The sequence below is a fragment of the Eublepharis macularius genome, chromosome 10 (genome assembly GCF_028583425.1).
Source record: "Eublepharis macularius isolate TG4126 chromosome 10, MPM_Emac_v1.0, whole genome shotgun sequence".
Lineage (NCBI taxonomy): Eukaryota > Metazoa > Chordata > Lepidosauria > Squamata > Eublepharidae > Eublepharis > Eublepharis macularius.
This window is the reverse complement of record NC_072799.1, coordinates 38617705-38641437: the sequence shown is the minus strand read 5'-3', so window position 1 is coordinate 38641437 and position 23733 is coordinate 38617705. Positions and strand designations below refer to the sequence as shown.

Sequence of the window (23733 nt, the reverse complement as noted above, 5' to 3'; positions counted from 1 at the left end):
GTAAATAATAAAAGTAGATTCCTTAGGTTTGATCCACCAAGCTAGTTGAGCAAGTTTTGGGTCCAGTAGCACCTTAAAAACAAACTAGATTTTCAGGGTATGAGCTTTCAGGAGTCAGAGCTCTCTTCATATTGAAGGAAGGACTAACTCTCAAAAGCTCATATCCTGGAAATCTAGTTGGTCTTGAAGGTGCTATTGGACCCAAAGCTTGCTCTTCTATCACAGACCCAACATGGCCACCCACTTGAAACCGAGCTTTTTCACTCAGTCATACCCGCTTTCCCTAGCTTGCATGTCTTTGTTCCATGATCACCAGTATAACTTTTTTGCAGGCTACTGAATGGCTAGTTATTGGCCCTTAGATGTTATGAATGAGTGTTATGTACTGTCAAGTCTCCCAACTTATAGCAACTGTATGAATTAATAAACTCCAAAACGTCCTATTGTTAATAGCCTTGCTCAGATGTTGCAAAATGGAGGTTACAGCTTCCTTTATTAAGTCAAGCTATCTAATATTGGAATTTCCCCTTTTTCTACTGCCTTCCACTTTTCCTAGCATTGTCTTTCCCAGAGACTCTTGTGTTCTTGTGATGCGACCAAAGATCCAGTTTTATAATTTTAGCTTCTAGGGACAATTCAGGCTTGATATGGTCTAGAACCCAAACTGATCTTTTTGGCCATCCATGATATCTGTAAAACTCTCCTCCACCCCCAATTTCAAATGAATCAGTTTTCTTCCTTTCTTCACTGTTCATCTTTCACACCCATACATAGTAATGGGGAATACCATAGTATGAATTATCTTGATCTTGGTCCCCAGCAACACTTCCTTATCATTAGGGATGTTTTCTAGTTCCTTCGATGTCTCAATGGCTTTCTGATTTCTTGGTTGCAGTCTCCCTTTTGGCTGAAGATTGAGCCAAGGAGCCTAGGAGTAGAAAATAAGTTTCTTCAGTTTCTTCATTGTCCATCTTAGATGGTAGTCAGGAAATATACTTTCACTTGAGTGAAAGAAGGCAGTGCCATTGAAGTAAATTTACTATTTTCCAATAAATGGATTTAGGTTTAAATGGCCAAAAGCTTCATTAAGCTTTTGGGTCTTAATTTATTTTAAGAAAGATATGCCATGTATGTATGCTTGTTTCTTTTGTAGTAAACAGCCAGCCACATATTGACTTGAGCTGAACCAGATTTGCATTAAACTTAAATTAAACCTTGTTTATTTGTTGCTGTAAGTTGAGATTTAGTGTCATACTGTATCTTGGTATTTCTTTTAAGTCATCTAAATTCCAGTTCCTTACAAATTAATGAAAGCTGTAGTGACCAAACTCTCCAACCGTAGGGTTTTTAAAAACCAGAATACATTTAAGCTCAGTATTTAGCCAGAATTAAGGTGGATGATATATTTCTATTAAGTTTCTAAAATATAAACATTATTTGAATGTTAAGGTTTCCATTTTTATCCCCATTGTGCATTTAATGAAAAATGTACATAATGTAATGAGCCCAGAAAAAGCCCTTTCTAAATCTCAGTTACTACAGACTTCAAGTTAACTGTTTTCACTGAGTGTCACCAGACTTTATTGATATTAAAAATACCACTTCTGCATTTTTTTTGCATCTAATTACTCATGCCCCTAGGGTTTCCCATGTTCTTTGAGTAACTATGTTATAAGTTGATTGAAAGCACAGGTGCACAAGACATAAACACATCCCATTCTATTAAGACATAAATTCAGGCTGCTTTTTACTTTCAAATTATCAAACTTTGTGAATTTTTCTTCTGTATATGAAAACATAAAACATTTGTTGAAGGCCAAAGAAATCACAATACTTGCAACAAAAGTTCTATTTGTCCAAATGTTTTTTTAAACATTTCATAAAGGTGCAAACAAATACTTTTGTATGCCTTCTGAAGGGCTTCCAAGCTTAGAATGCTGTTCTCCTTTACGCTAACCTTTTGCCCATTCATACTTGCTATTGCCTCTGTCATCACCTCACACTATCTCTGATTGGAAAAGCTTTCTTCCAGCTTTCTTTCTGGTCTGCTCTATTGATCACCAGGCTGAGGGTGTTGAATGTGGGATCCAGATGGCCTTCTCTTTCTCGCCCCCAATGACCTTCTGCCTAGAAAAATTATCTTGATTTAGCCAGATATGTTGTACCTGTGATTTGGCATTATTTTCTTATTACAGGTCTGAATAAGAAAGTTTCTGTTACCTTAGTCTAATTTAGTGAGCACTCTGATCAGGAAAAATCTGAGCTAAGTAACAGAAAAAAGTAGTAAAAAGATGCCTGAGCAGACTTCTTTTTGACACTTTCCTGTGTAATTGGTTTGAAACATTCACTACCAGAAATTATTCTATAGCATTGTGATGCAACTCTGGAAATTCAGGAATTTCCTTAATATAAATCTATAACTAAATTAACAAGTATGATAACTCGAACATATGAAAACAGTATTATTTAAACCAAGGGTTTTCTGATAATTTAAATATTAAACAAGGGTCTTTTGGTACCTTAAATATTAACAAATTCATTACGACATAACTTTTTGTAGACTGGAGATTTTATCCAGTGGGTGTAGTCCCCATAAAATTATGCCACAATAAATCTGTTGGTCTTAAAGCTGTCATGGTGCAGTTAGCAAACTAACACAGCTGCCACTGTGGAATTTGGCTCTTATCTCAAGGTAGTCATCCTATTTTTGAAAAAAAAAAATTTTCTAAAAATGCAGCAGATGGATTTCTGCCACTATTAGTTGCTCCCATTTATGAATCCCTCAGTATTAGCTGCAGATTAATTGATCGGAATCAGTCTTTGTAATTGTACTTTGATTACAGTTGAATTTCAAAATATAAGCCTACTTCAACTTTCTTTTTTAATGAGTTTTAAATTATAAATAAAATATGCATCAGCAAACTGTTCCATATGTATGCCATTTTTCTTCAAAAGAAAGCAGAAAAACAATGTATTTTTCTCTTGCCTGGCATTCAACATTACAATTTCAAATTAAAAGATAAATATGTTGAAATGTTTACTATCAAAAGAGCTTGTATCATAGCCTACCCGTAAGCCAGCCACCAGTATGCTGAGAATCCACTGTACTGGAAGTAAGTCAATTAATAGTGTAATTCTAGGCATTGTGACTCCAGTCTACGTCCACTGAAACCACTAGAGCAACTCTGCATAGGATTGCAGAGTCATAAAAGATTTCAACCACCAAGAAAAAGATAGACTGATTTAAATCAAATATCTCATTTTGATATTCATTCTTATCCTGAACAAACTTGGGCTGTTTCTACACGTCCTTATAGGCACGGTACACCCCTGGAACTCTGGCAGCTTTTCCCCAGGCTTCCTCATGTCTGTGTTTACAAAACATTTGCATGCTGTTTTGTTACCGTTTTTTAAAAGGTTTTTCAGGGAATGCATTTCCACTGGTGTTTTCTTTTGAAGAGTGTTGACAGTGTGGTTCTTTAGCATTCTTTGGCATCTGAACTGTTAAAGCACTCTGAAAAATCCCAGTTCCTCCCTGAAGCCTCCTTGCGAAACGAGCTGGATGCAAACACACATGTGCCAAGATTTAAAAAAAAATTGAAAGGACGACGGGCGATTTCAGATTAAGATGACAAAAACTGCCTGACCTCCCCTCTAAAACCGCTTTTGATAGGAACTGTTTGGAGGCTGTCCTGTGATCTCACAGTGCAAGGTAAGCCCTTGTGGGGAGTGTGTGTGGATGAGTTTTTGGAGTGACTCAGCAAACACACACACTTAAATCAGTAAAAGGGCAGGAACTAGAGGTGGACATGGACTGAAAAATGGACCAAAATTTTACATGGATGGGGCCAGTTTGGCATTTGCAAGCTGGCAGGTTGTGAGATTTACCTTTTTTCATGGATGCGATGAACTTTGGCCGGTTCATTGGTCCGTGAAACCAGACATCCTGGGACCAAGCAATCAATTCCCCAAGCAAAGTAGGAGCCACCTCCAGACCTTCTGCTGCCCTTGAAACACACCAATCTTACCCTTAAAACCTTGATATGCTGCCAACCAGAGAGCTCCCGTTATTCTCTATGTGAGCATTTAGTATATAAGACTCAGCGTGGAGCAGCAGTTTCACTTTCCAGCTGGTTACTAGCCAGGGATACTGCTTGTTGCAATTGGGATTGCCCCAGAGAGAGGCTTGGGGCTTGTGTCACAGCAAGTCTTTGGGTGGGAGTAAGCTTATTGGGTTTCCTTGGCCAAGGACTCATTCTTGATTCTCCTTTCCCCCCCTTTCAATTCTTATTTGCTTGAGGGGCAGTGGGCTAGCCTAGGGCTGTGCCCTAACCCAGCCTCAGAGCTGCAGTCAAGCTTATCGGGTTTTCTCGGCTGAAGGCTCACTCTTGTTTCTCCTTTTTTCCCTTTCAAATCTTATTTGCTTGTGGGGTGGTGGGATAGCCTAGAGCTGTGCCCCAACCCAGTCTCAGAACTGCAGTCTGGCTCTGGGTGCAAGCTTATTGGGCTCCTTGAGGGCTCACTCTTCTGTCTCATTTTTTTTCTCCTTTAAATTCTTATTTGATTGTGGGGTGTTGGGCTAGCCTAGGGCTCTGCCAATTGCTGCAAGCCAATGCAAGTCAATTGGCATTTGTAGCTCCTATTCAATGTACTGGAAGTTTCCTGGGGGTGGCCGGTTTGGGGGTCTGTAACTCGGATATCTGAGATGCAATCTTGGCCAAACTTGGAGGGTGGCTGGAGAGCCTGCTGAAGACACACTGCAAGTTTGGCATCTCTGAGTGCAAAGCGGACAGTGCTAAGGCCCCCAGAAGTGACAGACCATGGACCGATTATCTGGTCTGCAAACCAGGGTGGATCCGTGAATGGTCCGTGGTCTGTGGTTTATGAAACATGATGGACTGGGCTTTTTCCTGGTCCATGCCCATGTCTAGCAGGAACGACTGGCTATGTGGAAATGGCCTTGGTTGCTATAGCAATTAAAACATTGATTTTCAATTAAATAGAACCTATAATCTGAGAGCATAATCCTTTGCTTATGCAGCTTACATACACTGCTTAGAAACAACAAAGATTTCTGGTTCATGTTCTCTGTAAACATGCAAGGATATTAAGCAGTTGTTTGGATTCTGTGGACTGTAAGCAGAGTTCACATAAGAAACACTCAGGGATGGGGAAGTGATATGGGGGGATGCAGCTGGAAGGGGAAAATCAGCCCCTTTTTGTGCAAGTTCTTGCTCTATTCATAGAAGGAGTTGGGGCACTTTCTGCCAGTTTTCCTTCAGCCACCGTTACCCATACATCATCCAGTCCATATCCAGAGATCCCCTGTCTCATAGGAGCAGCTTTTAATGGGATTCCAGGGGCTTCAGTAGGAAGGAGACACTTGTAAAGGTCTGTTGTGTGAATTTCATGCATGGTTCATAGGATCCTGGTCTATCTGGTTCATAGAAGGCTAAGAATGCAGTCCTATTCAACTGTAGGAAGAATACATGTTGAGAACACCTCAAGCATGTTCACTAGGTGAACATACTTTTATGGCAGTGGCACCTTCCTCACAAGTCAAGCCTCTGGTCTCTTCATGCATCCCACTGTTCACTATCCAACTAAAGCACCAAGAGTAGCTTTGTGGCTGTACAAGTCATGGTTGATAGGTCTCATTTCTTTATGCCTAGCATTTTTGCACCTGCATGGTAGGGGAAATCAGTTTTTCCTCAGGTCATGATTGGATCTCGCCCTTAGAGTGGGCAGATTATTCAGTTTGCTCTTTTTTGCAGCAATGCAGAAGAAAGCACCAGTTCAGTGGCCTACTTACAGCTTGCTATAGGTTTCTGTGTCAGGCAAACTAAAATGAACATCAAGTAAGACATGGGCTTTTCTCCCTTGACAGTGTTTATTTCTACATGACTGCAATTCTTTATTTAAACAGTAGGCAGCAACATACTTAAGTCATGGTGAAGAACATTTTGTTAAATCCACTAATAATATTGGGGATTACTGTCAAAAAGTCAGATATAAATGATCAGGAAGTAAAAGTTTGAACACTCTATAAAAAAAATCATGAACAGAGTAATAAACTAATTAGGTGCAAATATATGATGGATGATCTGAGGCAGGTCACATAAGGCATACCAAGCTGCTATCAGATGACAGTGTCACCTTCCACGGGCATCTGTTGAAAGCTGCTTAAACACGCATTCTTCAAAAGCTATAAGCACCAAGATTAATATAGGAAGGACATTATTAACAGTGTTCAGATCAGCCCTAAGCCAACTCTTTAAAGTTAAAAAAAACCCTCCACTCTACAAACAAAGAATGAAGGGAGGGTGGCAGCACTGGCCTGTCACCACTCATCCACTTCCAAACCTTTCCAAACTTTCCTCTTGAAATGCAAAAGCCTCAAAACATAAAAATGTCAACTGGATTAATTAAATGTTTGAGCCCTAACATCTCCTGCAGTGTCCAAAGGATGACAGCATGGATTAGTGACACTGGAGGTCAGGACAGATAGTGTCACATTTCAAACAGATGTGAAATTGGTCAGTCAGAGCATTTGGGACAGCTTGCAGGCCTTGTTAAAAAATCTTGGCCCAGATCCTTACATTCAGACTTAATGAGGTAAGGCAGGGCATAGGGAGGGGGAAGAGGAAAAGCAGTAGCCTTTTACCAGTACACTACAGGCTTTGGCCTCCCCTGTTTGTTTCTGCAAATGACTTTATCCTCAAGAGCATTAAAGAATAGCTGGGCCCTGTTCCCCCTTACATCAGAGCAACCTAAACGCCCAGTGTTGCTGTTTGCATGATTACAGATGTGCAGTTCATATCTTCATTCATTCATTCTATATCTCCCTTTCAGCCCAGTTCATACCTACTGACTTGAAATGATCTGCATTTATTCATTATTTAATATAATTATGACTGCACCAACTATGCAAAACATACAATATTCAATTAAAACATGTGTTTGATTATCATGTTGGGACATGCATTGTTGTGAGTGAGGGGTTGTTTAAGATTGGGAAGTTGTCTGTTGGCAAGAAAAGGTTTGCCTTCCAATGCCTGTGAGAAAGCAGTATCATCGTAAAGCAGCGGTTGCAGATCATTAATGGTGTGCTGAACTGGTTTGAGCTGGGAGCTGTCTGTGACCACCAGTGGTCTTCTCCTGTTATTCCATTTGGTCTTATCTTGTAGCAGGCCATCTCTTGGTATCATTCAGACTTTGTTGATTTGTTGTCTTACATCATCCAGTGGGTATTGTAAGTCCAGAAATCTCTGTTGTAGATTACCCAGCTGAGAATCTCTGTCGGACACATTGGAGCAGATGTGGTTGTAGCATAGAGCTTGGCTGTAGACAATGGATTGTTTGGTGTGTTTGGGATGATGACTGGAAGCATGTAAATATGTTTGATGATCAGTAGATTTTCTATATAAAACGGTTCTTAAGTTTCTGTCATGTATTTATACAGTGATGTCAAAAAAAAGAAGAGTATTTCCTGTGTGGATTGGTTCAGGTTGATAGTAAGGTGGAAGCTGCTGAAGGCCTGGTGAAATTTCTCCAGTGCTTCTTTCCCATGTGACCAGATGATAAAAATGTCACCAGTGAATCTCAGGTACACAAGAGATGTTAGCAGGTGGGAGCTGAGAAAGCACTGCTCCAAGACAGCGATGAAGATGTTGGCATATTGTGGTGCCATGTGGGTCCCCATGGCTGTGCCATTGGTCTGAAGAAATAAATCACCACCAAATCTGAAGTAGTTGTGGATGAGGACAAACTGGCAGAGCTTGGTAGCAAGGTCCTCCAAGGCTGAATTGGGACATAGAATTTTTCTCACTTTACAGATGCTCATTTTATGCTCTTTGCACCTTTATTCTGTCAACCTAATTACAACATGTATTATAGCTAGCTTCCCAACAATCTAATTTGCAATACCCCTCCCACCTGGATTTTAAAGACTTCTCTCTTTTTTCTCTCCATGTATCTGACAAAGGGAGCTTTGACTCTCGAAAGCTCACACCCTGGAAATCTAGTCGACTTCTAAGGTGCTACTAGACGCAAATCTTGCTATTCTGCTAAAGACTAAAATAGCTGCCCACTTGAAACTGTTTAGCCAAAATTGTCCAGTAAGTTTCATGTCATGCGGGGATTTGAATCCAGTCGCCTCAGTTCTAGTCCAACACACTAACCATACTGGTGATACAAAACAATTTTAAAAATTAAAAAGTAGCAGTTAAAGCTAGATAATGAAAAATGGCAGTAAAGCATAAAGCAAAGAATATTTTTTTAAGCGGCAGTTATCTAATACATAATATGAAGTTACCTGAAAAACAAAGACATAAAAACTTCCAAACAAAACCAGTGAATCAGTAGACCATAGAACCAGGAAGAAAGGCATCTGTTAAACTGGAGACAATTACAAAAAGACTCTGGGGAATAAAAATAATTTCCCTATTTAAATTTTGTGCTAGAGTGAGCCTCTGTGTGGGAAGGAAGACCCAAAGTCTTGGTTACACTACAGAAAGGTCTGCCTGAGGTGCTCATCCCAACTTCTTCTGCTATAGAGAGCTACCAGTGAAAATGATCTTAATGAGTTAACAAGTTTGTATGGAAGGAGACAGTCCTTCAGGTAGGACCCAGACTACACTGGGTTTTAGGTATTAACCAACACTTTGAATCGTGCTGCAAAGTATATCAGCTGCCAGTTCATGTCTTTTAAAGGATATTGAAGATTCCTATGGGTTGTTCCAGCAAGCAATTTTGCCATTGCAGTTCAAATTAGTTCGAGCTTCTAAATAGTCTTTAGAGTCAGCTTCACATAGATTGAAATGCAGTAGTCCAACCTGGATTTATTCAGAGCATAGATAACTCTAGCCAAATTATGTAGTGGTAGTTTTATGGATTAATTGTTGTGGGATCAAGATGGTGCCTTTTAAGGAATTGCTCTGTTTGACTGGCCTAACCAAAGAACTTTACTGTTTGTTTGAGGCTTTTAAAAAGGGGGAATAGAAATTACTAGTTAATGTCAACCATTCAGAAAAGTTGCCTGTTGTATTTTTTTTATTGTTTTAAGCAATGTTTCCAGTCCTGATTCTTTGTGGGCAAAATACACTTTGACCTCTAAAGGACTTCTAGAAGTTGCACAGCAGAATCCTACGGCCACAAAATCCAGAAGGCCTGTTTTTAGTTAAATGAGACATATGAATAGAATGGATTGGAGCAATTAAACTGGATGGTGACACCCAGATGGTTCATGATGAACAGCTATGAGATGAGGGAAACATACTGTACCTTGAGAACAATTAATGACTATCCACAAAAGTGACCATAAACTAACCACAAAAGAAGTCACTCTACCCAGCCTACTTGTCCCCAGGAGTATAAAATGGATTATATTTGTATGTATTTTCATATCTCATTAGGATAACATCAAGCAGCTGAATGTGGTACTTTTGATGCAGTCTTGCATGATGTGGGGGGGGGGTTGTTTGTTTGTTTGTCCTTCTGGTTCACTACAAACTCAGATTTCTCATCCCATATAGCCCCCTTTCATATTCATAGCCAGAGCCATCTAGTGTGGCATCCTGTTTTACACAGGTGTCAGCCAGGACCAACAGACAGGGCATTGAGTCCAGGTCCTTTCATTGATGTATCTTACTAGCACTAGTAGAGGTTTGCTTCCTTTAGGTTCCCTTTACTCACCATAGCTAATCGCCATTGATGAACCTAGCATTCATGTAAGTAGCTGCTGTATACACAGTGCTTATTATGTGAATATCTCACATACAATCAACAGCAACTTGAAATGGGGCTTTAATGTGAATTAACTAAACATTAGTTGGCAAATGCTGATATTAGTTAATGGTGGGCTTGTATAGTTAATGGCTAAAATAGGAGCTGTAATTTGGGAGTTCACTAGTTTAAATCTCATCTCAGCCATAAACCCACTAGGTGGCTTTGGGAATGCCAGTTTCTCACAACTTCAGTTCATCTGCAGTATGAAAGTAATCATCTTAGAAGACTGTTATAAGGGTTAGAGATGGGCATGAACCAAAATACAAACCATTTCTGACGAACCGCCACGAACTTTAAGCTGGTTCATTTGGTTCGTTTTTTGGTTTGTCACTGCAGACAGCCTGGTGCCAATCAATCAGTTTCCTAGGCAACAGGGGAAGTTCCAGCAGAACTTCTGCTGACCCGGAAGTGACCTTCTGCTGACCCGGAAATGATTGTTTTTTGACCTGGATGTGGGGTTTTCATGAACCAAACGAACCAGTTCGCAAACCAGGGGCAGGTTCGTGAAAGTTGATGAACCACGAACCACATGGTTCGGGTTTTTTTCCAATTCATACCCATCTCTAATAAGGATTACTAAGGTAATGTCTATGCAGTTCTTTGAAAAACTGGAAGGGGTAAATAAGTGCTCTGTTATTGTCTGTCCACCAAAATATGTATCCCTTTGACACATGCACATTCTGTTTTCTCTTGATATTCTTATCTAGAACTTTTTCTTCATCAGGCCACATTTTTAACTCTACTGCTTATCTTACTTTTAGGTGAGCGTCCATACCAGTGCCCTTACTGCGATAAAGCTTTCAGCAAGAATGATGGATTAAAAATGCACATCCGTACACACACAAGGGTAAGTGTGGATCTGTTACCCTATCTTGTACTGGAGCTGTTTGTTTGGCAACCTGAAACTTTCAATTCTCTGTTTATTGTGAGGAAAGGAAAGTGCAATAGTAAAATTTCCCTAAAATAGTAAAACATGCTACAAATGTAATCTGAGCAGGACATATTGTCAATAAGACACATTCACTCCAATTTCATGCTGCCTTAATACACCAGAGCAGAAACTATGCCAATACTTACAGCCCTGCTGTCAATGAGAAACAAATTGGTCTATCTGAGAGGTCCTAACATAGTTTTCATACTGCCTCTCTCACACACCTTCCAGTATTCATAATTTAGTAAAGGCTGAGGAAAGAGAAAAGATGGCATTGTGTTAGATCTTGCAGCCATTTTTTTTCTTTAAAGAATAGCACAATTGATATTCTGGTCTGTTCTCTGACAGTCTCTTGCATTTTTGGAAGGATATATGACCAGAAAATTGGGAGCTTTTAAAAATGATAATAATAATAACATTCAATTTATATACTGCCCTTCAGGACAACACCCACTCAGAGTAGTTTACAAAGTATGTTATTATTTTCCCCACTACAATTGCCCTGTGAGGTGGGTAGGGCTGAGAGACCACTAGAAGAGCTGTGACTACCCAAGGTCACCCAGCTGGCTTCAAGTGGAGGAGTGGGGAATCAAACCCCATTCTCCAGATTAGACTACCACTGCTCTTAACCGCTACACCAAACTAACTCTTTTCCAGTGATGGACACCCTTCTAAGCTCATTGTGACATCAGTGATCTAAGGAGAGTGTAACTGTGTTCAGGATGGCACAGGAATATTTGTACTACTAAGCTGTCCAGAGAATCAGACTTTTGGTGTTCTGTTAGCACTTGTATGATACTAAATTACATGGCAAAATGGTTTATGTTAGATGGTGCAGCTGTCCTTTCACTGCATAACAATGCTTGTGGTTCAATCCAAATATCTTCACTTTAGAAACAGAAAACTATGGGATTTCCTCAGACACTCAAGCCATGTGTGATACGATGGTTTAAATGTGTTTGAGGCATCATGACTGATTGTCAGATAGAATGGTACACACCTCATCTCTTGTGACAAAGAAATGATTGGAAATCCTCACAGTCTTGCTAAGTGTGATTAAAAATATACAAAACAGAGACAGATGTCTGCTTGAACTCTTCAAATGTAGTCCTGTCATGTTGTTTATATTCTGGAATTCTGGAGTCCAACAGCCAAGCTTGTTTATGTCTGACTGGCACTTTGTGTAGTGTCTTACCAAATTTCAAAACCTTGTACTGGAGCATTACTGGCATGCGCTGTACTCACTTCAAATTAAAAAAAATAAGAGCACAAAAGGGAATGAAGCTTGCTGTTAAAGTGTTTGATGAGTGAATAACAGTACAATCCTAAACAGAGTTGCACTCTTCTAAGCCTATTGATTTCAATGAATTAGAAGATTCATTGGACTTAAGATTGAACTGCTTGTGGCATTTCTTCAGTTTTTCACAATGTATGGTTGAATAAAAATCACTTTTCAGGAGCCGTTTAACTGTCATGGAATGTTCAAATAGTTTATTTTCATCAAAGCTATATAATACAGATATTATTGCCAGTACCATCCCATAAAGATCTCTCTCTCAATGTCTTGGCAAAATCAAGACTTTTCAAACTAAAAACTGATGTCTATTTGAAGCCTGTGATTTCTTGCTTCAATGTACTCCACTTAGATTGTATCTGCTGGCTCTAGCACCTGCTTGCCATTGATGGCAGCGAATGGTAGATGATTTAAAAAAAAAATTTTTATGCTGCCTTTCCACCCAAGTAGGGTCCCCAAGGCAGAACATGAAAACATTTAACATTAAAACAGCATTTAAAATAATGTATAAAATAATTCGAAAAAAACATACAATCATGTAAATACACTCCACCAAAATCAATGAGGAGGGCCAATAACAGTTATTGTGGGTATGCTAGATAAAACAAAAAGTCTTTACCCACTGATGGAAGACAACAATAGAGGGAAACAAATGAGTCTCCCAGTGGAGAGAGAGAGGAACTTTTGGTGCCATGACTGAGAAGGCCCTTTCTCAGATTGCCACCCAACTAAGCCTCAGACTGTGGAGGCATCTGAAGCAAGCCCTCCAAAGATGACCATTGGCTTCTGTAGCAAATAAAATTTTCAACCAGAGCCCAAAGGCCATTACCCAAGCCCACGCTTCAAGAGAGTGCAAGCCCAATTCTGTCCATAGAGAGACATGAGCCACACAATTTGGTACACCTGTGATCTTCCGCAAAAATAATAACAAAAGGGAATCCAATGTCTCTCTGTAGGCCTTGATCCATACTGGAGTTTCATGGAGAAGCTGACCACTTACTTTTGCATTAAAAACTGAAATAGCAGTCGGGACAAACTGACCACCTTTATTATAGAAAAAACATATTATAGCCTTTGAAGCACCCATGAGTATTCTCAAGGTGGGCCCGCCAAGCCACATTGTCTTGTAAATAGATTCTAAGTAACAAAACCAAGTTACTTGCTCTACATGTTACCCATTAACTTGCCAATTATATTTCTATGTATGATTAGATTTAGAAAATACCATAACCTTAGACTTTCCTTGGTTTCTTGTCAAGCCTTCTACATTGTAATATTCTGAAAAGGCCTTCAGCAAATGCTGATGGCCCACGAAAGACCTTGATATGCAGCTGCCTCACCAGCCAAAACTGGTGAAGTGTACCCCTGGCCATTGCTGCCACCTGTTTATCCCACAGGAGGCCTGGGTCTAGCGCTCTGCTTTCCCTCTCCCTTCTCTCCGCCCTAGCCCACACGGCATTGAGCGGCTGCTCCTGGCAGGGTCAGCGGCCTGAGGATGGGACTAATGATCTCATCTAGATTTTCTTCCCCAGTGCCATTAGTATTGCAACTACATGCAAATCATGTTAGGAGCCCTTTATCCCAACATAGAGCCCAGGCCAGCCCAGCTTCTTTTTGTTCTTCTTTTTAACTTCCTTTTCCTGTCTCTGATCCGTTTAGTTTAAAGCAGGCTGTTAAAGACCACAGTTGCATTTTGCTTCTCATTGTACATCCTGGCCAAACAAAATAGATGTGCTGCGCCTTGTGCATTTTCTGACTGTGCATTCAGAGGGGGGAATGGCTAGGGTTGTTGCTGGGGGCGGGGAGATGGAGAGAAGTGGAAGTGCCAAGATGAGGAGCTCTCCTGGGGCTGGCAGCTGCGCCTGGCGCCCCCTCTTTGGTGGCGCCGGGGGCAGACTACCCCCCCGCCCCCCCGTCGATCTGGCCCTGCAGCTGAGTCCCTGAATCCGCTTTGCATGGCAGCGGAGACACTGTTCCACGCCTCTCTATGCCTGCTTGTGTCTATGTGTATGTGTCTGGTGGATGGGTGTGAGTGCACATGCGGGTGGGCCTGGGTTTGGATGAAGGGCTCTATGTGGATGTGTGCGGTGTGCATAAGCCCCCCATCCCTTCCCTCCTCCTCTGATCTCTCTTCTGCAGATTCCCCTCCTTCTCCATTCCCATTTGCTTTGTCTCCTGCCCAGCTTGCTCATTGCCATAAGCCCATGTCCTGCCCATCTCTTGCCGGTCCCCACTGTCCACCAGGTGTTCCAATCTCCTCTACAGCTTTATTTCGTCCTGCCAAACTTTCCCAGTGACCCACACCACTATCGTCGCTCGCAGCATCTAGTCAGTGGCGGCAGCAGCTCTGGAGCTAGAGGAAGCAGTGGCAGAAGCAGAAGCCTTTGGAGGACCCCCGTGTCATGTTGTGCCACACTTGTCCATCACCTCCATGGCCCCTCAGAGGCCTGGCGCAGTCTGCAGGGAGGCCCATTGCACCAATCCATGCAGACAACTCTCATTTTAGTCTAGCACAGGTGCACCCACTGGCCAACGGAATATAGCAGCAGGGCCTTGGGAGGGCTACACCCATGCAGCCCTCTCAAGATTACGGAGGTGGCGAGGAGCCCTCCCCCTGCTGCAGCCCTCTCACTGCTGGCACGGCACACCATGCTGGGTTGTGGCATTGCTCAGGGCCTTCTTGCCACCTCCGCAGTGCAGTGTGATGGGGCCTTCCTGCTGTCACTGTGGTGGCAAGGCCACTCATCAGGCCACGCCATCTCTGCGGCCCCTCAGAAGCCTGGAGCAGGTAGCAGGGAGTCCTGGTGCTGCCTTGTCTAGGCCCCACAGCAGCTGCAACTGCCAGCAGTGGACTACTTATCCTGGTGCATGCACACTCACAGACCCCTCAATGCACCTGCGCCAAGATAAAAAGTGAGTCATCAGCAACAGTAGGTGTTAACTATTATAATCAATCATACTATTCCCAATACTTTCTGAAATAAAACTGTTTAAATGCCTTCCTGAATACAGAAAGTGAACTCACCCTCTCCAACCTCTTCTGTAAGTGGTTCCAAATGACTGTTCCAAATAACCCTAACCCTACCACAGAAAAAGTCTGCAATTTTACTGTTGCTAGGCAGACCATTCTAAGAGAGTGCAGCACAAGGAGAAGATCTCTCAAAAAACCTAGGGATAAAAAAGCCTCAAGCAGCTCCTGATTATATTCATTCAGATGATTAGTGATCCAATGATTTGCTCGGGAGGAGCTTTTACCCTAAGAATCTCTGTAAAGCAAAATGCCAGGGACTGAGGGCCAAGCTACAAGTGACGAATGACACTTGAACGGCAAGTGTATTTCTCCCTGTTCACTTGCCTTCCACACAATCCACTTGCCGTTCAAGTGTCATTCATCACTTGTAGCTTGGCCCTCAAGCTGGAATCTTTGACGTACAAAGCATGTGCTGTGCCACAGAACTGCATTAGTTAAAAATGTGATAATTTCCAACTCACACAGTAACAGAATCTGACAACCTCTGACATTTTGACATTGATCTTCAGTTATGGATGCTATCTTTAACCTTTACTGCTATGTTTTACAACTAAAAGCAGAATCCACACAGAAATAAAATGTTTTTGTTTTCCTTAGGAGTTTCATAATTTAAACAAGACAGTGAATTACTACTAACTGAATGAGATTTAAGTCTAAGATCTATAAAGCTATAAATAAAAAAGAGAAGATTATTGAGGTAGGTTTGAAAATGTTATTTGAAAGAGAGATGACATACATTATCATAACAATGAAAGAAAAATGACCACAATAGAGCCATTCTGCACTGATTTTATGCCTCCAGGTTTGTCTAGTGGCAAACTCTTACACATCTGTTGCAGATTTCTAAGTTGCACAGAATCCTGAGATGCATTCTCAGCTACAATCCCAGCTTTCTCAGGCCACCAGGTGAACTACTGGACCTTGATGCTGCCCACTCAAATCAACTGTGCTGTCTGTATACTTATGCAGTGCAGGGTAGATTTTCTATTTTCTAATCAAATAGATCGGTGAGGGTGTTCAGCAGTTTTCCACCAACACTGACCATCAAATTAAGTAATCTCAATGTTTCTAGGCACACAGTTTGAAAAATGTTGCCATTTAGAAGGATAGATGGTCCAGAAAGGAGAATAAAAAGTAGGTGGTTGCAGTATTTTAAGAGTAGACAGGAGCATGGACCAGCATACTGCAGTAGGTGTAGACAATAAGGGCAGATAGTTTTACTGAAATAATGGTGGTGGCTTTGGAAATGCAATTCATTCATTAAATGCAAGCTATCAGAACAGGAAAAAGAACAGAGAGCAGGATTTAAAATGTGTTCAAAATGTTACAGGAAATTGGCAGGTTCATACAGGCCTATGCATGATTGTCCCATAGGTATAGCTGCCCCATACATAAAATTCGGGCCTGTTGAAAATAATTGGTGTTCTGAAACTATCCTCAGTGGGAAATGACATTTTATTTAATTTTTTGTTTTAGTCATTATAGTGAGTGCTTGGTTTGTCAGAGAAAAACCATGTATTAACAGCATTCTTGTTTTTGCCAAACAAGTGATACTAGGTTAAAAAAATAGTCTTTGGAATATCATGGAAAAATAAATGACTAGCTAATTGAATACTGAGCTTTTAAAAATAATTCCATTTATATTTCCCCAGTGGCAAGACAAGACAACATCTTCTATTATGTGTCACCTTAAAGACATTGAACACAATCCAGAGCAGAGTATGCTTACATCCCCTTGAAATCAGTGGAGTGCAGGAGTGCTTTACTGTGCATTGGATTGCCATTGCTTTTAGTACTTTTGTGATTCTACGTGGCCTTTAATTCACCCATTTTGCTCTTCCACTGAAGAAGACTAATTATTATATTTTCCAGTACAAAGGGATTTATTTTTAAATTAGTTTTGCAGGCTGAGAAGAGAGCAAAAATCTGCCCAGCTCCACCTCTCTGAATCCTTCATTTCCACTATTTTGAGTTGCACCAGATTCCAAGTTTATTTAGCATCTTCCCGTAGTTCACTGTTCATAAAAATTTTGCTAGTTAGTTATTTGTCCACCTTTCTTACTGAGACTCAAAGCAGATTTGCACAATTAAATGCAGCACAATAAGAACAATATAATTTATAATACAACCAACAATGGAATAAACTTGTATTACAAAATTCGAGAAAAATATATTTTAGAGTCTTCTGTAAAGCTGAAAATAACCTAACAAGCAGTTCCCTCTTTGTTTGTTTCCTGTGGTTTTAAAAACAATCTCTAGTTGTAATCTCATGGTGTGCCTGAGTTCACCAAGATTTCTGACAGGCAAAGCGGTTTTCAGATCAAGGTTTCTATCATTATATTGCTAGCAATAAAAGTTACATTTCAATTTTTTTCCCCAGTTAAGGGCAAAAAATGCACCGAGACTTCAGAATTCACACACTCAGTCATCTGTTACTACAGCTGCTACACAAACAAGGTCTTTCTTTAAATTGCAATCCAAAAAGGAAGGAACTTACCCACTCTGGCTCATCTGATTAAGTCAGCAGGGGTTTTCCAGACCAAAGAGAGGAGTTTGTAGGACTCTGTTGGATTCTTATTTCTTTTTCATTGGTGGCATGCCTAACTGTGTGATAGCTTGCTGTTAACTATGCTGTTGTGGATAGATCATCCATATCATGTTTGAATGCCGATATTATTGCTCTGTTGTATACATTGGCAGCAAAGGGAGTTTAATTCCCCAAGCTAGATGCAAAAGGCCATGATTATTTACAAGAAACTCTGTGGGGAAAAGAACCTAGTTCTAACCTTTCCTTTTGTAGAAAGCACCAGCATAATTTCTAACATTTATCACAGGATTGCTCACTTTTTAAAGACTAAAGCTCATGTATATGATGATATTATAATAGGTTGCAATTTTTGTGGTACCAAGTTAACCACTTGAGCACCATGAGGACACTTGTAGTTTTCAAAATTCACTACAATATAAACATGTAATATAATAGGCTAAATGCTGAAAATAGTGATAGCCAAGGTTATGCATTTGCAGCATACACTAGCTTCTGCGGAACTGCTCAGTTAAAAATATGCACCAACAAGGTTTGTGTGCATCAGTTCATTATCATTTTTTAAACAAGAATGTTGAATAATAACATGAAGCAATTAAGCCAAAGGACATGGTGGTATACGGAAGCATGGGTTCAAAAATGCAATTCAGAAACCCTTGGAGTACCTGCTCAGACAGAAAAATTGCAGCACAAGAAGAAAACATAAGGAAAGAAGTAGAAAGACAGGGTTTTGTAGCTGTAATATATGGCCAAGGTATGCATTTGATTTTCAGAGTGTTGGCTTCCAAAAAGAAGAAGGTCATAAAGCTTCCTTTATGATAGATGCTTTGATTTATGATTGACATATTTTATATATACGAAGCCTCTTAGTGACAGGGACAGCTCTCCATATTCCTAACCCATTTTTATGTTTCTGTCATCAATAAATGCCAACACATGTAGTTCTTGTACTTTAGCAAGTAGAAATCATTGCTTCCATAATCTGAAAGATGCTCCATAAGCATTTGGAATTTACAGTCCTAGCAGCCTTTCCATGTCTGCAAAATCCAGCTTTTTATTATCTTCCGGATGACCTTCTCTGTTGTTAGTTAGCTCCCCCACACACACACTTTGAAATCATTTAATCTTTCTTTTAATGTCTTCAGTGTCCCCGTTGTTCTTTGTACTGGCATTAATTTTCTTCCTAAATTGTTGCTGTATTCTTTATCTTTATGTTTTGTATCAATGTATTGTATGCCAAGTAAGCCAACAAGCATCTTTTCCTACATTCTCTAATTGAAGCGTCAGCTACTTGTAATTAGAGATGGGCACGAACAGAAAAAAAACCCAGAACATGATGTTCGTTGTTCGTTGCCATCCATGAACAGGGACTCACGAACACTTACAAGCATGATCTGTTCACGAACATGTTTGTGGTTAGATGTTTGTGGGGGCCGGCAGGCTCTCCTCCAGCCATCATCCAAGTTTGGTAAGATCCCTACTACACCACTTCCAGAAACCTGACTTGAGTAGGCACGAGGAAAGGTACCAATAATAAATAATGGCCCCAGAGCCTGGCAGCAGCCCTGGAACTTGAAGGGGTAGATCCCTACCGCACCACTCCCAGAAACCTTACCTGAGCAGGCAGCAGGAAAGGTACCAATAATAAATAATAGCTTGGCCCCAGAGCCTTGCAGCTGCCCTGGAACCTGAAGGGGTAGATCCCTATCCCACCACACACAAAGAAAATTCAAGCTCCAATGCACTCTCTCTATCAAATGCCAACAGCAGCTGTCTCTCCACTGTCTGCAGAATCAGAGCTGGGAGCCCCCCTCCCCCCTGGTCTTTGCTCCCTTGTAATAAATTTAGAGCTCCACACTTGAAAAGAAGACCTGCCTATCAAGCTAAATTGGGCTTAGATTAGGGTTTCCAGGGCAACAGCAGGAGTTCAGACAGAGTTCAGACAATCCCTGCCTAAGTTGCCAAGGGAATTGATTGCAGGTGCCAGACTGTCTGGCTTGACGAACAGCAACGAACGAGGCTTGCAATGACCACCTGTTTGTTTAGAATGGGGCCTCACGAACAGCTTGTTCTCGAACTGCAGATTGGGCTGTTCGTGACTTTTTTTTGTTTGTATTGCTGTTTGTGCCCATCTCTACTTGTAATAGAAACAAGGAGGGTTGCTATTATTATTAACAGTTTGTTTTGTGGCATAATCTTTTTAAGAGAAGCCTGTTTGGAAACCTGTGTACATACTCAGAGAGATCTAAAAAATTTGTAAAATCATACAAATGCACATGTTGAAAAGTAGCTCCCATATGAAATTCTTTATATACATGGAAAACAAATTTCTACTTCTTGTAAATACTAGATGAGGAGATGCCAGGCCAAAAAATACCTTTTTACCTAGACTTTTCATTGGGACTTCTGCTTCTGATTTATGGATAGTTTTTATTATGCTTATTGCCCACTGGCATGTTTTTATTAGCTAGTTTTTAAATAGCTTTTTATGTTATGTTTTTTAATTGGAGCCTCCTCAAGCAGGACTCTGTAGAGGGAGCTTTGAAATATGCTAAATAAATGAAATAAATATTAAACTGGGCCTCAGCTTCAAAGGAATATGTAGGACGGTTTTGACATGGAGTTCTTTCAAAGAAGCCATCCTCATGTCCACCCAAACAACATGCCCTTATGAAAATCAGAATTAATTCCAAATATCATGTAAATATGAGGACATAGGGTTGCCAGAGCCCTTAAGTCCCCCGGCGGGAGACTGGGACACTGGCAGTTATCCTGAGCTGGCTTCTGAGATCTCCTTTGCGCATGCATGCTGTGCATGCGCTACTGGGCATGCGTGATAATGCCACTTCTGGGAAGTGATGCTCCCCAAAGGGCTGAATTGCCCCCGCCCCTGCAGGCCCAATTTGGCTCAAAACGGGCCTGTTGCAGGGCATGGGAGTGTGCTGCTGTGGGGTGCAGGGGCGCGCTGTCCTGCCCAGGGGTGCACCTGTGCCACTAGGGGGACCCGGAGGGTGCCCCCCACTGGCCAGGTAAGTGGGGTGGGGGAGGTGGGAGCAAAGGATCCCCCATCCCTGGCAGGAGAATGGCAAGCCTATGAGGGAATCATGCCAAATTCTACAATTAAAAAATACAGTTTACTTGACATACAAGGAGACCCATTTTGGCTGGGAACCTACTGCATTATTTAATTAAGATTTAACAGATTATGTACTATTTAGTATGTTCAGTATTAACAATTACTCACTCATTGAAAGATGGATCAAGGTGGACCTTCTACAAAAGGTAGAAAGCAGAAATTTGGTACATTTAGTTCAACACATCCAGATTACTGCAGAAGGGAAAAAAGGATGAAATCGTAATTTTTTTCTGTTTCATAAAAAAGCAAGACATGTAATCTCACACATGAGAACACTCCACCACAGAGCAAGCATAGTCAGAAAACTGCCAAGTTAGTTCTTAGTTAGAGCTACTAGTACCCCAGTGCGGGTGGACGATCCCCAACTCCCAGCCTCTGCCCCTCGCCACCGCTTACCTGGCTGGTGTGGGGGGGGGAGGCATGGGGAACAGGTCTGGAATGCAAGGAACCTTCTGGCCAAGCATGCAGTGGGAGCTCTCCAATCAGGCACAACACTTCCCACAAAGGATGTCATCACACCTGGCAGCAGGTATGCTCCCGCACTTTGCAGGGGCCAATTTTTGGCCCTAACAGGTTGAATTGGCCCCACACAAAGCACAGGAGCAAGTCTGCTGCTGGCTTGATGATGTCACTTTCCTGGTGCCAACATCACCATGTTGGCACCAGGAGCACACATGCACAGGAAATAATCTCAAGGTAAGTGCTAGGACATCCCCTTCCCGTCAGGAGAGTATAGGGACCTGGTGACCCTATTGTTAGTTCTCCTCCTTCACACCCTCAAAGCAGCCTCCCATTGTCAACAATGGAATTTTCAGTGAGAGCCAGGAAGATAAGACCGAACATGAAATAAAATACACATATCTAGGAATATATCCCTTTACATGATTTAAAAATAAAATGCTTTTAAAAAAATTGATAGCTAATTCATACATGCCAGCTTTTTATCTAGTCAGATTTTTCGCTCAGTCTTGCACAATTCCCTTCCTTGGTACAGTATCTGTCCCCAGCATATCCTTTTCGATGGACAATCAGGAACTCCTCCTTTTTTCACTATTAGGAAACCACGTTGGATCCAACGCATGTACTTGATGTACAGTGAATAATAAACATCAGAAAACAATATAATAAAAATTCTAGTTCTCACAGATATCAGTTCGCTGAGCATGGAGTCACTCCTTCAGAGAATATTTATCCAAGACTATCCTCCATCAAATACCCATAGTCTAAGAGTCTCCTCCAAATGTAGAGTTGGAATGAGCCATTCATTGATTCAGAGAGACTAGGGAGCATCTTCAAATCACAGAGAAGGTATAATTGAACTTGGCATTTGTATGGAATTTTCATCTGTCCCATAGCTTTTATTTTATTTATTTATCTATGTTATATATAGTCCGCATTTCTCACTGAGACTGAAGGTGGATTACATAGTGCAAAATTAGTACAATTAGTATCAAGGACATTTCATACAGAGTATCAGGGACATTTCCAAACTGTATCAAGGACATTTCCATAAACAATGTCATAAATTCTGTAGCAAGCTCTATCAGCTTCTGTGCAAGTTTTTCGCCAGCAGACATCTTCTGCCCCCCTTCAGGTCAGCCAGCTCAGTGGTAAACCATGGTACCAGCTTCCATCCCAAGCCCCAGAGGAGTTGACCAGGAACAGTGGTGTCAATAGCTTCAAGGAGTTTTGTGTTCCACACTCCTACAGTAGCTTCTGTGGAGCACGTGTCTGGAATTCTAAAATCCTCCAAGGCATTTTGGAATCTGGAAGGGTCTATAAGCCTTTGTGGGCAAATCATTTTAACTGGACCTCCCGTTTTGAGAAGTGTTGGGGCTATATTCACTTTTGCCCTCAGCGGATGATAGTCTGACCATGGTTCCGGACGAATTTCCAATGTTGAACCAAGGTTTTCCATCAAAGGCTCAGTGCAAAATATTAAGTTGTGTGTGTGGCCTATTTCATGTGTAGGGCCTGACACTATTTGAGAGAGGCCCAGGGTTGCCAGGGAAGCTATAAATTCCTGAGCTGGCCCTGACTTGAAACACGCAGCATGGATGCTGAAGTCTCCCAGAACAATAAGTCTAGGTCTCTCCAACATCATGTCTGCTAGCAGCTGTGCCAACTCAGAAAGGGTGCTTATAGGGGAGCTGTGTGGTCTGTAAACAAGCAGGATACTCAGTCTATCTTTAATTCCCAGAGACAGGAACATGCAGTGAATACCAGCTTGCTATAGCTTGTACTGGAGATCTGTGGAAATTGAAGGACTTGCGAAGAATAATAGCAACCACTCCGCCCCGGCTACCATAGTGAGGTTGGTGTAGGACTGCCTAGCCAGGGGGAGTTAGTTGGAATAGACACACCTTGTCATTTTCCTGCAGCCATGTCTCTGTTAGGCAAGCCACATCAATTATCTCTACCTGCAACATCCCAGCAATGCATGCAACTTCGTTCCTAACAGATCTGGTATTGCATAGTATTAGTGTAGCAGCAGGGGTGGAAGTGGCCCCATTTGTCTGCAGGTGGAATCCTAGAGAGGATGGATAAGCAGCGAGCATTACTGCTTGATGCTGGGTGCTTTTGGTAAGTCCCACTCCCATATTTGCCAGCTCCCAACTGCACTTGAATAGTACATTTGCTAGACATTTTCACCATGCAAGTAAGTAGTAAATAAGAAGCTCGGGATTGGCCCCCACAACCATGTATTGGAGTATCAAACATACTGGTGGTCAACGCAGGCAACAGACTAGGGCTACAATCATGGTATAGTTGAGCAAGCAGTGTCGAACAGGTGATGCACCCATCCTAGACACAGTTCATAATATAGTGATGTTCCTCCTGTCCTCTCATGTCCTCCAACACGTGTAGCTATGACTGCTCAGGCTGCATGCCCTGGGCTAAGAGCCACAGGCCAAGAGCCCTTGTGCTCTTGCCCTTCAGCCCACACCAAGAGGCTCGCGCCTCCCTGCATGGTGCCCCAGTGAAATTGCCAGGCTAGCAAGCAGCATTA

The 23733-nt window shown here is 41.5% G+C and overlaps 1 protein-coding gene across 4 annotated transcripts in view; it reads left to right on the top strand.

Annotated features, from left to right (window-relative positions):
* Positions 1 to 23733, top strand: part of PRDM5 (PR/SET domain 5) — a 130804-nt gene that overhangs the window by 93750 nt on the left and 13321 nt on the right. For all 4 annotated transcript variants that reach the window (XM_054990171.1, XM_054990170.1, XM_054990169.1 and 1 more), the window contains one exon: positions 10548 to 10633. In XM_054990171.1, coding sequence (XP_054846146.1) covers positions 10548 to 10633 — 86 coding nt within the window. The remainder of the gene's footprint in view (positions 1 to 10547; positions 10634 to 23733) is intronic.